This window comes from Microchirus variegatus (assembly GCF_963457635.1).
Source record: "Microchirus variegatus genome assembly, chromosome: 2".
In the NCBI taxonomy this organism is placed as follows: domain Eukaryota; kingdom Metazoa; phylum Chordata; class Actinopteri; order Pleuronectiformes; family Soleidae; genus Microchirus; species Microchirus variegatus.
In genome coordinates this window covers 254,216-267,500 of record NC_139803.1, presented here as the reverse complement: position 1 = coordinate 267,500, position 13,285 = coordinate 254,216, and the positions used below count along the sequence as shown (strand labels likewise).

Sequence of the window (13,285 nt, the reverse complement as noted above, 5' to 3'; positions counted from 1 at the left end):
TGTCGGACGGTCTGAGCGCGCTCAGTGACGTCTACGTGGTGTCCACGCTGCGGCTGCCGCTGAAACTGGGCGGAGTCTTGGTGGGCGTGTACGGTAAACAGGACAACAGGAAGTACCTGGAGGTGGCCGTCATGGGAAAGATCAATAAAGGTTGGTGAGTTTTGAACGACGCTGGGCCCACGTTAGCGTGACGCTGCTGTATATGACCACGTCTCCTGTGTGTCCACTTCCTGTGTCCACTTCTCCTGCGTGTCCACTTCTCCTGCGTGTCCACTTCTCCTGTGTGTCCACTTCTCCTGTGTGTACACTTCCTGTGTCCAAGTCTCCTGTGTGTCCACTTCCTGTGTCCACTTCTCCTGTGTCCACTTCCTGTGTGTCCACTTCTCCTGTTTGTCCACTTCCTGTGTGTCCACTTCTCCTGTGTGTCCACTTCCTGTGTGTCCACTTCTCCTCTGTGTCCACTTCCTGTGTGCCCACTTCTCCTCTGTGTCCACTTCATGTGTGACCATTTCTCCTGTGTCCACTTCCTGTGTGCCCACTTCTCCTGTGTGTCCACTTCCTGTGTGTCCACTTCTCCTGTGTGTCCACTTCCTGTGTGCCCACTTCTCCTGTGTGTCCACTTCTCCTGTATGACCACTTCCTGTGTGTCCACTTCTCCTGTGTGCCCACTTCCTGTAAGACCGTTCCTGTATGACGAATCGTGTAAGACCTCTTCCTATATGACAACTTCTTGAGTGTCCACTTCCTGTATGACCACTTCCTGTATGACAACTTCCTGTGTATCCACTTCTCCTGTGTGCCCACTTCCTGAGTGTCCACTTCCTATATGACTGCTTCCTGTATGACAACTTTATGAGTGTCCACTTCCTGTATGACCGCTTCCTGTATGACAACTTCCTGTGTGTCCACTTCCTGTGTCCTCTCAGTCCTGGTCCGCTACGTCAGAGCAGACGGGAAAGTCCACACCGTCAACCTGCAGAACGCTAACTTAGCGGACGGACGCACTCACTCCGTCCTCCTGAGAGTGGGCGGTCTCCACCGACAGCACGCCCACATGGAGCTGTACGTCGACTGCCGATTGGCCGACTCCAGCCAGAGTCTGCCGCCGCTCGTCCCTCTGCCCGACGACGCCCACCTGGTGGAGCTGAGACACGGACAGAAGACGTACGCTCGTCTCCAGGTCAGAGACGGAGACAATGATCGTCCCGCTCGACTGTCAAAGTGATGATGACCATGTCTCGCTGTCTCTGTCTGTCCCTCAGGGAGCCGTGGAGTCCCTCAAACTGTCTCTAGGGGGCAGCATTGCTCAGGCTGGAGCTTTGACTGACTGTCCTTTTCAGGGAGACTCGTCAAACTATAACACAGGTGAGTCTCACCTGTCTCTGTCTGTCCCCTCACTGTCCCCCACCTGTCCTCACACTCGTCTGTCCATTGTCTTTCAGTGAATGGGGACGTGAACGCCATCCTGGGTGAGTCTTCAAACACGTCCTCAGCTGATAATCAATAATCACAGCTGATCAGGTGAATGATGTCATCCTCAGGTGACCACACCAAGGCTCTGATTGGACAACTCATCATCTTCAACCAGATCCTGGGAGAACTGAGACAGGACATCAGAGAACAGGTGAGACATCAGAGGACAGGTGAGACATCAGAGGACAGGTGAGACATCAGAGGACAGGTGAGATATCAGAGGACAGGTGAGATATCAGAGAGCAGGTGAGACATCAGAGGACAGGTGAGACATCAGAGGACAGGTGAGACATCAGAGAGCAGGTGAGACATCAGAGGACAGGTGAGACATCAGAGGACAGGTGAGACATCAGAGGACAGGTGAGACATCAGAGAGCAGGTGAGACATCAGAGGACAGGTGAGACATCAGAGGACAGGTGAGACATCAGAGGACAGGTGAGACATCAGAGGACAGGTGAGACACCAGAGGACAGGTGATAAATCAGAGGACAGGTGAGACATCAGAGGACAGGTGAGACATCAGAGAGCAGGTGAGACATCAGAGGACAGGTGAGACATCAGAGGACAGGTGAGACACCAGAGGACAGGTGATAAATCAGAGGACAGTTGACATCAGAGGACAGGTGAGACATGAGAGGACAGGTGAGACATCAGAGGACAGGTGAGACATCAGAGGACAGGTCAGACATCAGAGGACAGGTCAGACATCAGAGGACAGGTCAGACATCAGAGGACAGTTGACATCAGAGGACAGGTGAGACAGTTGACAGCAGAGTTGACCTGTGTCTCACTGTCCTCTTGTCCTCAGGTGAAGGAGATGTCCCTGATCAGAAACACTATCCTTGAGTGTCAAGTATGTGGTGAGTCATCAGTTTAGTGATCTGAGTCATCAGTGTTGTGGACTGTGATCTGAGGACCTGATTGAAGCCCGTCTGTCCCTGCAGGTTTCCATGAGCCTCGGTCACGTTGTGTCCCTAACCCGTGTTACAGAGGTGTCCTCTGTGGGGACAGCCTGCACTACCCTGGTTTCACCTGTGGACCCTGTCCTCCAGGGACCAGTGGGAACGGGACACACTGTCAGGACATCGACGAGGTACACAACAACAAAAACAACAACAGACTGTGTGTGTGTGTGTGTTTGTGGGCGTGTCAGTAATGTGACTCCTCCCCCTCAGTGTGAGCTGCAGCCATGTTTCTCTCCTGATGCCTGTGTCAACACCATGGGCGGCTTCAGCTGTCAGTCCTGTCCTCCAGGCCTGTGGGGGGCGCCACTGACTGGAACTGGACTGGACTACGCCAAGTCACACAAACAGGTGTGTGTCTGTGCGTGTGTGTGTGTGTGTGTGTGTGCACTACAGCGTTCAGTGTGTAACATGTTTGTTGTGTGTTGACAGGAGTGTGTGGACATCGACGAGTGTTTGGATCTTCAAGACGCCTGTGTGTCAAACTCTGTGTGTGTCAACACTGTGGTGAGTCAGTGCTGTCTGTGCTGTCTGTGATGTCAGTGATGTTAGCTGATGTTAGTTGATGTCAGTGATGTCAGTTGATATTAGCTGATGTTAGTTGATGTCAGTGTCAGTGATGTCCGTTAATGTCAGTTTCAGTGATGTCAGTTGATGTCAGTGATGTCAGTTGATGTCAGTGATGTCAGTTGATATTAGCTGATGTTAGTTGATGTCAGTGTCAGTGATGTCAGTTAATGTCAGTTTCAGTGATGTCAGTTGATGTCAGTGTCAGTTAATGTCAGTTTCAGTGATGTCAGTGATGTCAGTTGATCTCAGTGATGTCAGTTGATGTCAGTGATGTCAGTGATGTCAGTTGATGTCAGCGTCAGTGATGTCAGTTGATGTCAGTGATGTCAGTTGATGTCAGTGTCATTGATGTCAGTTGACGTTGGTTGATGTCAGTGATGTCAGTTGATGTTGATGTCAGTGATGTCAGTGTTGTTGATGTCAGTTGATGTCAGTGATGTCATTGATGTTAGTGATTTCAGTGTCAGTGATGTTAATGATGTCAGTGTCAGTGATCTTAGTGATGTCAGTGTCAGTGATGTCAGTTATGTCAGTGTCAGTGATCTTAGTGATGTCAGTGTCAGTGATATCAGTGATGTCAGTGTCAGTGATGTCAGTGATGTCAGTGTCAGTGATGTCAGTGTCAGTGATGTCTGTTGATATCAGTGTCAGTGATGTCTGTTGATATCAGTGTCAGTGATGTCTTGTGTCTGTGTCCTCAGGGCTCATATAAGTGTGGTGGCTGTAAACCTGGTTACCTTGGAAACCAGACTTCAGGTTGTTTCCCCATGAATTCCTGTGCTGCTCTGACCTTTAACCCCTGTGACACTAACGCCCACTGCACCATGGAGAGGAGCGGGGAGGTGACCTGCAGGGTGAGGACTCCGCCCACCTGACACCCTGCAGCCAATCACAACACACCTCTGTTGTAACCTGTGTGTGTGTGTGTGTGTGTGTGTGTGTGTGTGTGTGTGTGTGTGTGTGTGTGTGTGTGTGTATGTTACAGTGTAACGTGGGTTGGGCAGGAAATGGAAACACTTGTGGTTTTGACACAGACATGGATGGATATCCTGATCGCTCTCTGCCCTGTATGGACAACAACAAATACTGTAAACAGGTACACACAGTGTAAACACACACACACAGTGTAAACACACACACACACAGTGTAAACACACACACACACACAGTGTAAAGTGTGTGACTGCTCTGTTGTCGCCTCGTTGTCGCCCTCTTCAGGACAACTGTGTGTTGACGCCTAACTCTGGTCAAGAAGACGCTGATAACGATGGCGTTGGAGATCAGTGCGACGAGGACGCCGACGGAGACGGCGTCAAGAACGTGGAGGTGAGACATGACCGCGGGGGGGTGGGGGCGGAGCCAGCTCAACTGGCCCCTCCCCTCCGCTGACTCGATGTCCTCTGTCCTCAGGACAACTGTCGTCTGGTCTCTAACAGAGATCAACAGAACTCTGACAGTGACTCCTTTGGAGACGCCTGTGACAACTGTCCTAATGTCCCCAACACTGACCAGAGGGACACGGACAGTAATGGACAGGGAGACGTCTGTGACCAGGACATCGACGGAGACGGTGAGGGGACAGAGGGGAGGGGCTTAAGAGGGGAGGGAGGGGCTTAAGACACAAGGGGAGGGGGTTAAAAGAGGAGGGGAGGGGCTTAAGAGAGGAGGGAGGGGTTAAAACATTGGGGGAGGGGCTAAAGAGAGGAGGGAGGGGCTTACGAAAGGAGGGAGGGGCTAAAGAGGGGAGGGGCTTGAGGGAGGGAGGGAGACGTCTGTGACCAGGACGGAGACGGTGAGGGGACAGGAGGGGAGGGGCTTAAGACACAAGGGGAGTGGCTTAGGAAAGGGGGGAGGTGCTCAAGAGAGGCGGAGCATCACTGATGATGGACCATAACATCACACTGTCTGTGTGTGTGTCTGTGTGTGTGTGTCTGTGTGTGTGTGTGTGTCCTCAGGTATCCCTAATGTCCTTGATAACTGTGTGAAGGTTCCAAACCCGATGCAGACGGACAGAGACAGAGATGGTGTTGGAGACGCCTGTGACAGCTGTCCTGAGCTCAGTGACCCCACACAGGTATGAGGTCAGAGGTCACAGTGACCCCACACAGGTATGAGGTCACAGTGAGTGGTTAACTGTGTGTGTGTGTGTGTGTGTGTGTGTGTGTGTCTCAGACGGACAGAGACAGTGATCTGGTTGGAGACGTGTGTGACACAGACCAGGACATGTGAGTTACACACACAGAGTCTGTGCTGTGAGCGCCCCCTGCTGGTCATGTGATCCACTCTGTGTGTGTCTCTCAGGGACGGAGACGGTCTCCAGGACAGCAGAGACAACTGTCCCGACATCCCCAACAGTTCACAGCTGGACTCTGATAACGACGGTCTGGGAGACGACTGTGACCACGACGACGACAACGACGGCGTCCTCGACGATCACGACAACTGTCGTCTCATCGTTAACCCTAATCAGAAAGACTCTGACAGTGAGTCTGTGTCTTCTTCTACTTGTATGTACAGGTTTTTAACCAACAACGTGAGGACAGTTTGCCATTGAAATCACTTCCTCAGGTTGTAAACATGCTACACTTAACACAACTACTCAGTTTGGTACAAAAATGTGATGTTTGTTGTGTGGTTGATGCTGTTTGTTGGTGTTTGTTGTTGATGTTTATTGTTGTTGTTTTTTTGTTGATGTTTGTTTTTGTTTGTTGATATTTGTTGTTGATGATGCTTGTTGTTATTTGATATTTGTTGTTGATGATGTTTGTTATGTTTGTTGTTGTTGATGTTTGTTGGTGTTTGTTGTTGTTGATGTTTGTTTGTTGTTGTTGTTGATGTTTGTTTGTTTGTTGTTGTTGTTGATGTTTGTTGTTGTGGTGTTTGTTGTTGATGTTTGTTGTTGTTGTTAATGATGTTTGTTGTTGTTGATATCTGTTTGTGTTTGTTGTTGTTGATGTTTTTTGTGTTTGTTGTTGTTGATGTTTTTTGTGTAAGTTGTTGATTATGTTTGTTGTGTTTGTTGTTGATGTTTGTTGTGTTTGTTGTTGATGTCCGTTTGTTTGTTGTGTAAGTTGTTGATTATGTTTGTTGTGTTTGTTGTTGATGTCTGTTTGTGTTTGTTGTTGATGTCTGTTGTGTTAGTTGTTGATTATGTTTGTTGTGTTTGTTGTTGATGTTTGTTGTGTTTGTTGTTGATGATAACCAGGAGAAGTTAGCTTAAAGTCTCTGTCTGTCTCTGTGTCAGTGGACGGTGTTGGAGACGTCTGTGAGGACGACTTTGATAACGACTCAGTGTTGGACGTGTTGGACGCGTGTCCAGAGAGTTCAGAGGTCACGCTCACAGACTTCAGAGCCTATCAGACGGTCGTCCTCGACCCAGAGGGCGACGCCCAGATCGACCCTAACTGGGTGGTGCTGAATCAGGTGACCCCCAGGGGGCGGAGTCCGTCATTAGGCAAAGGTTTTTGTGTTTAAAGTGTGATATGTGACATCACAGTGAGGTGGGCGGAGTCAGTTTGAGGGGGCGTGGTTCTAAAGGTCATGTCTCTCTCTTCAGGGAATGGAGATCGTCCAGACCATGAACAGTGACCCAGGTCTGGCTGTAGGTAAGTAACCTGTGACATCATCACCACCTCTGTGACATCATCACCTCTGTGACATCACCACCTCTGTGACATCATCACCTGTCCTCTGTGACATCATCACCTCTGTGACATCACCACCTCTGTGACATCATCACCACCTCTGTGACGTCATCACCTCTGTGACATCATCATCACCTCTGTGACGTCATCACCTCTGTGACATCATCACCTCTGACATCACCACCACCTCTGTGACATCATCACCTCTATGACATCATCACCTCTGTGACATCATCACCTCTGTGACATCATCACCTCTTCTATGACATCATCACCTCTGTGACATCATCACCTCTGTGACATCATCACCTCTGTGACATCATCACCTCTGTGACATCATCACCTCTATGACATCATCACCTGTCCTCTATGACATCATCTCCTCTATGACATCATCATCACCTCTTTTATGACATCATCACCTCTTTTATGACATCATCACCTCTATGACATCATCACCTCCTCTATGACATCATCACTTCTATGACATCATCACCTGTCTTCTATGACATCATCACCTCTATGACATCATCACTGTCCTCTATGACATCATCACCTCCTCTATGACATCATCACTTCTATGACATCATCACTGTCCTCTATGACATCACCTCCTCTATGACATCATCACTGTCCTCTATGACATCATCACCTGTCCTCTATGACATCACCTCCTCTATGACATCATCACCTCCTCTATGACATCATCACTGTCCTCTATGACATCATCACCTGTCCTCTATGACATCATCACCTCTATGACATCATCACCTGTCCTCTATGACATCATCACTGTCCTCTATGACATCATCACTGTCCTCCCTCAGGCTACACAGCGTTTAACGGCGTGGACTTTGAGGGAACGTTCCACGTGAACACGGTGACGGACGACGATTACGCCGGCTTCGTCTTCAGTTACCAGGACTCGTCCAGTTTCTACGTGGTGATGTGGAAGCAGACGGAGCAGGCGTACTGGCAGAGCGCCCCCTTCAGGGCGCTGGCCCAGCCCGCGCTGCAGCTCAAGGTCTCTGAAGGTCGCCCTGATGTGGACCTGCTGCTGGACCTGCTGCATGTCCACCTGACCTGGTCTCTGGTTCTGTCCCACAGGCCGTCAAGTCTCAGACCGGACCAGGAGAGACTCTGAGGAACGCCTTGTGGCACACTGGAGACACTGCAGGAGAAGTCACTCTGCTCTGGAAGGATCCTAGAAACCAGGGCTGGAAGGACAAGACCTCGTACCGCTGGCAGCTCAGCCACAGACCTCAGGTCGGCTACATCAGGTAAGACCTGACCTCAGACCAGACCAGACCTGACCTCAGACCAGACCAGACCAGACCTCAGACCTGCACCTCAGACCAGACCTCAGACCAGACCAGACCTCAGACCTGCACCTCAGACCAGACCTCAGACCAGACCAGACCTCAGACCTGCACCTCAGACCTGACCTCACCTCAGACCTGACCTGACCTCAGACCAGACCTCAGACCAGACCTCACCTCAGACCTGACCTGACCTCAGACCAGACCTCAGACCTGACCTCAGGTCGGCTACATCAGGTAAGACCTGACCTCAGACCAGACCATAGACCAAACTTTAAACCAGACCTCTGTGTGTGTGTGTGTGTGTGTGTGTGTGTGTGTGTGTCTCAGGGTGAAGTTGTTTGAAGGTTCTAACCTGGTTGCTGACTCAGGTGTAGTGATTGACAGCTCCATGAGAGGAGGACGACTCGGCGTTTTCTGCTTCTCTCAGGAAAACATCATCTGGTCTAACCTGCGCTACAGGTGCAACGGTATGACCTTTGACCTTTGACCTTTGACATGACTGTGATGTTTGTGTGTCTGTTGTTGTTTGTTTTTGATGATGTTTGTTGTTGTTGTTGTTGTTGTTTTCAGACTCAGTTCCTGCAGATTTTCAGTCTCATCGTAAACAAGTTCTGATGCACATTCAGGTTTGAGAGCAGCAGGTGAAGCAGTGACATCATCATCATCATCATCATCATCATCATCATCAAGCTGCACAGTGTGTACACACACACACACACACACACACTGATGATGATGTCATCAACTAGTGGACAAACATCACCAAACTGTGATGGATTCAGTTATAACAAAAACCAGAACCTGGACCGGACTCTGAACCATCTGGACCTGGACTGTAAAGCACAGACTCCTCCCCTTTAATGATTGAAATGCTGAGTCATTGATAAACATAGACAGTGATCAGATCACATGACCCTGCTGACCAATCATAAGCTACACAATGTTTTTAAGGTTTGAAATAAAACATCTGATCATTTTAAAACTCTTTATTCTTCTACACACACACACACACTGATACACACTGATACACACACACACTTGATTAACTGTAGTAGTTAATAGAAGTTTGTTCAGCTGCAGTACCGTCTTACAGACAGCTGGGGGCAGCATTCACACTCAAACTGTTTCAGCTGCTTTTCAAGGTATGTATATGTGTGTGTGTCAGTGTGTGTGTGTGTGTCAGTGTCTATGTGTGTGTGTCTGTGTGTATCAGTGTGTGTGTGTGTGTGTGTGTGTATCAGTGTGTGTGTGTGTGTGTGTGTCAGCTGTTGTGTAGCAGCAGCTGTTGGTGATTTATTTAGAAACCACTGACTCTCTCAATCAGCTGTGAATGTCACACATGTCAAAGACCAGAGCCACTTCAGACCAGAGCCACTTCAGACCAGAATCACTTCAGACCAGGACAGACCAGAGCCACTTCAGACCAGAGCCACTTCAGACCAGGACAGACCAGAACCAGAGCCACTTCAGACCAGGACAGACCAGAACCAGGACAGACCAGAACCAGGACCCAGGTCCTGACACAAACCTGGAACTAAACATGGAGCAACTCTGATCCCGAACCACTTGAGGTGAGAGACTGTTGTGATCATCACTGACTACAATTCCCATCAGCCCCTGCTCTGCATCACTCTCACCATCTGGGCTAACAGCTAACACGAGCATTAGCCTAACACTGGGCTAACAGCTAACACGAGCATTAGCCTAACACTGGGCTAACAGCTAACACAAGCATTAGCCTAACACTGGGCTAACAGCTAACACAAGCATTAGCCTAACACTGGGCTAACAGCTAACACGAGCATTCGTCTAATACAGCTAACACTAGCATTAGCATCATCAGTGTGACTTATTACTACTACTGTTACTACTACTAAAACTACTATTGTTACTACTACTGCTAAAACTACTATTGTTACTAATACTACTAAAACTACTATTGTTACTAATACTACTAAAACTACTATTGTTACTACTACTGCTAAAACTACAACTGTTACTACTACTAAAACTACTATTGTTACTACTACTGCTAAAACTACTATTGTTACTACTACTGCTAAAACTACTATTGTTACTACTACTACTAAAACTACTATTGTTACTACTACTGCTAAAACTACTATTGTTACTACTACTAAAACTACTATTGTTACTACTACTGCTAAAACTACTACTGTTACTACTACTAAAACTACTATTGTTACTAATACTACTAAAACTACTATTGTTACTACTACTGCTAAAACTACTATTGTTACTAATACTACTAAAACTACTATTGTTACTACTACTGCTAAAACTACAACTGTTACTACTACTAAAACTACTATTGTTACTACTACTGCTAAAACTACTATTGTTACTACTACTGCTAAAACTACTATTGTTACTACTACTGCTAAAACTACTATTGTTACTACTACTACTAAAACTACTATTGTTACTAATACTACTAAAACTACTATTGTTACTAATACTACTAAAACTACTATTGTTACTACTACTGCTAAAACTACAACTGTTACTACTACTAAAACTACTATTGTTACTACTACTGCTAAAACTACTATTGTTACTACTACTACTAAAACTACTATTGTTACTACTACTGCTAAAACTACTATTGTTACTACTACTAAAACTACTATTGTTACTACTACTGCTAAAACTACTACTGTTACTACTACTAAAACTACTATTGTTACTAATACTACTAAAACTACTATTGTTACTACTACTGCTAAAACTACTATTGTTACTAATACTACTAAAACTACTATTGTTACTAATACTACTAAAACTACTATTGTTACTACTACTGCTAAAACTACAACTGTTACTACTACTAAAACTACTATTGTTACTACTACTGCTAAAACTACTATTGTTACTACTACTGCTAAAACTACTATTGTTACTACTACTACTAAAACTACTATTGTTACTACTACTGCTAAAACTACTATTGTTACTACTACTAAAACTACTATTGTTACTACTACTGCTAAAACTACTACTGTTACTACTACTAAAACTACTATTGTTACTAATACTACTAAAACTACTATTGTTACTACTACTGCTAAAACTACTATTGTTACTACTACTGCTAAAACTACTATTGTTAATACTACTAAAACTACTACTGTTAGTACTACTACTAAAACTACTACTGTTACTACAACTACTAAAACTACTATTGTTACTACTACTAAAACTACTACTGTTACTAATACTACTACTATTACTAGTGTTACAACTACTAAAACTACTTCTGTTACTAATACTAAAACTACTACTTCTACTACTATGTACTGTGTGTGTGTGTGTGTGTACTGTGTGTGTGTGTGTGTGTGTGTGTGTACTGTGTGTGTATGTGTGTGTGTGTGTGTGTGTACTGTGTGTGTGTGTGTGTGTGTGTACTGTGTGTGTATGTGTGTGTATGTGTGTGTGTGTACTGTCACACAGATCATAAATGTTTTTCTCTCACAGATTTAACTGATGAAGATGATGATGATGATGATGATGAAGGCTCAGGCTGTCGTCACAGGAAACACAGCGTTACCATGGAAACAGTGTTTCCAGCTGACTCTGCTGCTGGTCCAGCTGAGTTTACCTGAACAAGGTCAACACACACACACACATACACACCAGGACTCCTCTCTTGTAGCTAATGCTAAGCTAATGCTAAGCTAACTGGTTGTGTCACAGGTGCAGCTTCCTGTCGTATCCTCAGATGTAACTCTGACTTCGTGGCTGCGACGCTGGATCTGGGCGGTGGCAGCGGAGTGGGAGGAGTCAGACCACCAGACGGCGCCGTAGCCATGAGCAGAGCGGTGGTGAACGCCGGTTACTGCAGCGCCCTGCGGTCATACGCCACCTGCACCAAGCGGATGGCGCGGGCGTGCCGCGGCGACCTAGCGTACCACTCTGCGGTTCAGGGCATCGAGGACCTGCTGATCCAGCACCGCTGTCCCAGGGCGGGGCCTACGCCGCAGCCCCGCCCCCTCCCCCAGGGGACGCTGTCCGCGGACGACTGCGTCTACGAGCGGCGCTTCCTGAGCAGAGAAGGTCGCGCGCCGGAGTACGTGCACTGCGGCGTGTTCGGCGACCCGCACGTCCGAACGTTCGACGACGACTTCCAGACGTGCGGCGTGCAGGGGGCGTGGCCTCTCATCGATAACGAATACCTCTTCGTTCAGGCCACCGGCTCACCGGTGACGGACACGCCCGGTACGGCGGCGGCGGGGAGGAGGAGCACGGCGCTGACCAAGGTGAGTCCCCGCACACCTGACGGCGTGAATGGGCGTGGTCGGCGAGATGATTGACAGGCGGCGTCTCTCCACAGATCACCGTCATCTTTAAGAACATGCGCGAGTGCGTGGAGCAGCAGCTGTACCAGGCCGAGCTCGACAACGTGCCCGCGGCGTTCGCCGACGGCTCCGTGTCCAGCGGCGAGCGGCGAGGTCGCCGCGGCCTGACGGTCAGCACGCAGAGCCCGGGACGCCACGCCGAGATCCGGGCGCCGCACATCGGGACGCTGCTGGTGGTGCGCCAGAGCGGGCGCTCGCTAGGCCTCTCCGTGCTAGCGCCGCGCGCCGTCACGCAGGCGTTTGGACCCGAACAGGACCTGCAGCTGTGCGTGTGGGGATGCCCCGCCTCCCTGAGACTCGACACGCTCCGCCCCCCGCCGCCGCCGCCCTCTCTGCCCGCCTCCGTCAGTGCCCACGCCCACTGCGCCGCGCTGCTTCCCGCCCGCGACGTCTACTTCCAGGCGTGCGTCTTTGACCTAACCTCCAGCGGAGACCTGAATTCCAGCGCCGCCGCCGTCGCCGCGCTGCACGACGCACGTCACATGATCTCTGAGCGGGAAACCGTTCACCTGTCGCTGGTCGCCGCCGCAGCGCCACAAAGACTCCGCCCACCGTCGCACCTAACGCTGCTGCTGACGCTCGGCATGCTGGGAACTGTGGGCAGAGCCTGAGGACGATGACATCACAGGAATATCGCTCAAAAGTTTAGCTAGTTTAGATTATTTTGTTAGTTTAGTTAATGTGGGTAGTTTAGCTGGTTTAGCTAGTTTAGATAAGTTAGTTAGTTTAGCTAGTTTATGTAGTTTAGCTCGTTTAGTTAGTTTAGCTAGTTTAGTTAGTTTAGCTCAGTTGATTTTTCGCAGTATTGTCGCCCGGCGCGACTCCGTTGCTTTAAAAACAAGATGCTGTCATAAGCCACGCCCACACAGTTGATGTTGTGAATATTTAAGTTCAGAAAAGAAAACAACAACAATAGTAACAATAATAATAATAATAA

General features: G+C 48.4%; 2 protein-coding genes across 3 annotated transcripts in view; both read left to right on the top strand.

Moving 5' to 3' along the window:
* thbs3a (thrombospondin 3a) overlaps window positions 1-8,900 on the top strand; it is a 10,065-nt gene extending 1,165 nt beyond the window's left edge. The window contains exons 2-23 of one of the 2 annotated variants that reach the window (XM_083910037.1): window positions 1-150; window positions 927-1,180; window positions 1,263-1,365; window positions 1,443-1,469; window positions 1,542-1,624; window positions 2,283-2,334; window positions 2,419-2,567; window positions 2,650-2,787; window positions 2,869-2,943; window positions 3,708-3,860; window positions 3,992-4,102; window positions 4,225-4,332; window positions 4,417-4,576; window positions 4,962-5,080; window positions 5,179-5,231; window positions 5,308-5,489; window positions 6,251-6,429; window positions 6,563-6,611; window positions 7,478-7,674; window positions 7,758-7,930; window positions 8,300-8,439; window positions 8,543-8,900. The exon at window positions 1-150 is cut by the window's left edge and continues 57 nt beyond it. In XM_083910037.1, the coding sequence (XP_083766163.1) occupies window positions 1-150; window positions 927-1,180; window positions 1,263-1,365; window positions 1,443-1,469; window positions 1,542-1,624; window positions 2,283-2,334; window positions 2,419-2,567; window positions 2,650-2,787; window positions 2,869-2,943; window positions 3,708-3,860; window positions 3,992-4,102; window positions 4,225-4,332; window positions 4,417-4,576; window positions 4,962-5,080; window positions 5,179-5,231; window positions 5,308-5,489; window positions 6,251-6,429; window positions 6,563-6,611; window positions 7,478-7,674; window positions 7,758-7,930; window positions 8,300-8,439; window positions 8,543-8,604 (2,717 nt within the window). In that variant the 3' untranslated portion in view covers window positions 8,605-8,900. Of the gene's footprint in view, window positions 151-926; window positions 1,181-1,262; window positions 1,366-1,442; window positions 1,470-1,541; window positions 1,625-2,282; window positions 2,335-2,418; window positions 2,568-2,649; window positions 2,788-2,868; window positions 2,944-3,707; window positions 3,861-3,991; window positions 4,103-4,224; window positions 4,333-4,416; window positions 4,577-4,961; window positions 5,081-5,178; window positions 5,232-5,307; window positions 5,490-6,250; window positions 6,467-6,562; window positions 6,612-7,477; window positions 7,675-7,757; window positions 7,931-8,299; window positions 8,440-8,542 lie in introns of those variants that run through there. The other variant, XM_083910038.1, reaches the window with a different exon arrangement.
* A 442-nt stretch (window positions 8,901-9,342) lies between these two features.
* Window positions 9,343-13,262, top strand: hjv (hemojuvelin BMP co-receptor). The gene is made up of 4 exons (XM_083909956.1): window positions 9,343-9,543; window positions 11,468-11,600; window positions 11,687-12,249; window positions 12,324-13,262. The coding sequence occupies exons 2-4, from the start codon at window positions 11,477-11,479 to the stop codon at window positions 12,957-12,959; spliced, it is 1,323 nt and encodes a 440-aa protein (XP_083766082.1). The 5' UTR covers window positions 9,343-9,543; window positions 11,468-11,476; the 3' UTR covers window positions 12,960-13,262.
* The last annotated feature ends 23 nt before the right edge of the window (window positions 13,263-13,285 follow it).

Bases quoted from the DNA above. Each gene is read 5' to 3' on its own strand.
- hjv (XM_083909956.1), top strand. From the start codon at position 11,477: ATGAAGATGATGATGATGATGATGATGAAGGCTCAGGCTGTCGTCACA. The intron at 11,601-11,686 runs GTCAACACACAC...GTTGTGTCACAG, and splicing joins GCTGAGTTTACCTGAACAAG to GTGCAGCTTCCTGTCGTATC. The intron at 12,250-12,323 runs GTGAGTCCCCGC...GTCTCTCCACAG, and splicing joins GGAGCACGGCGCTGACCAAG to ATCACCGTCATCTTTAAGAA.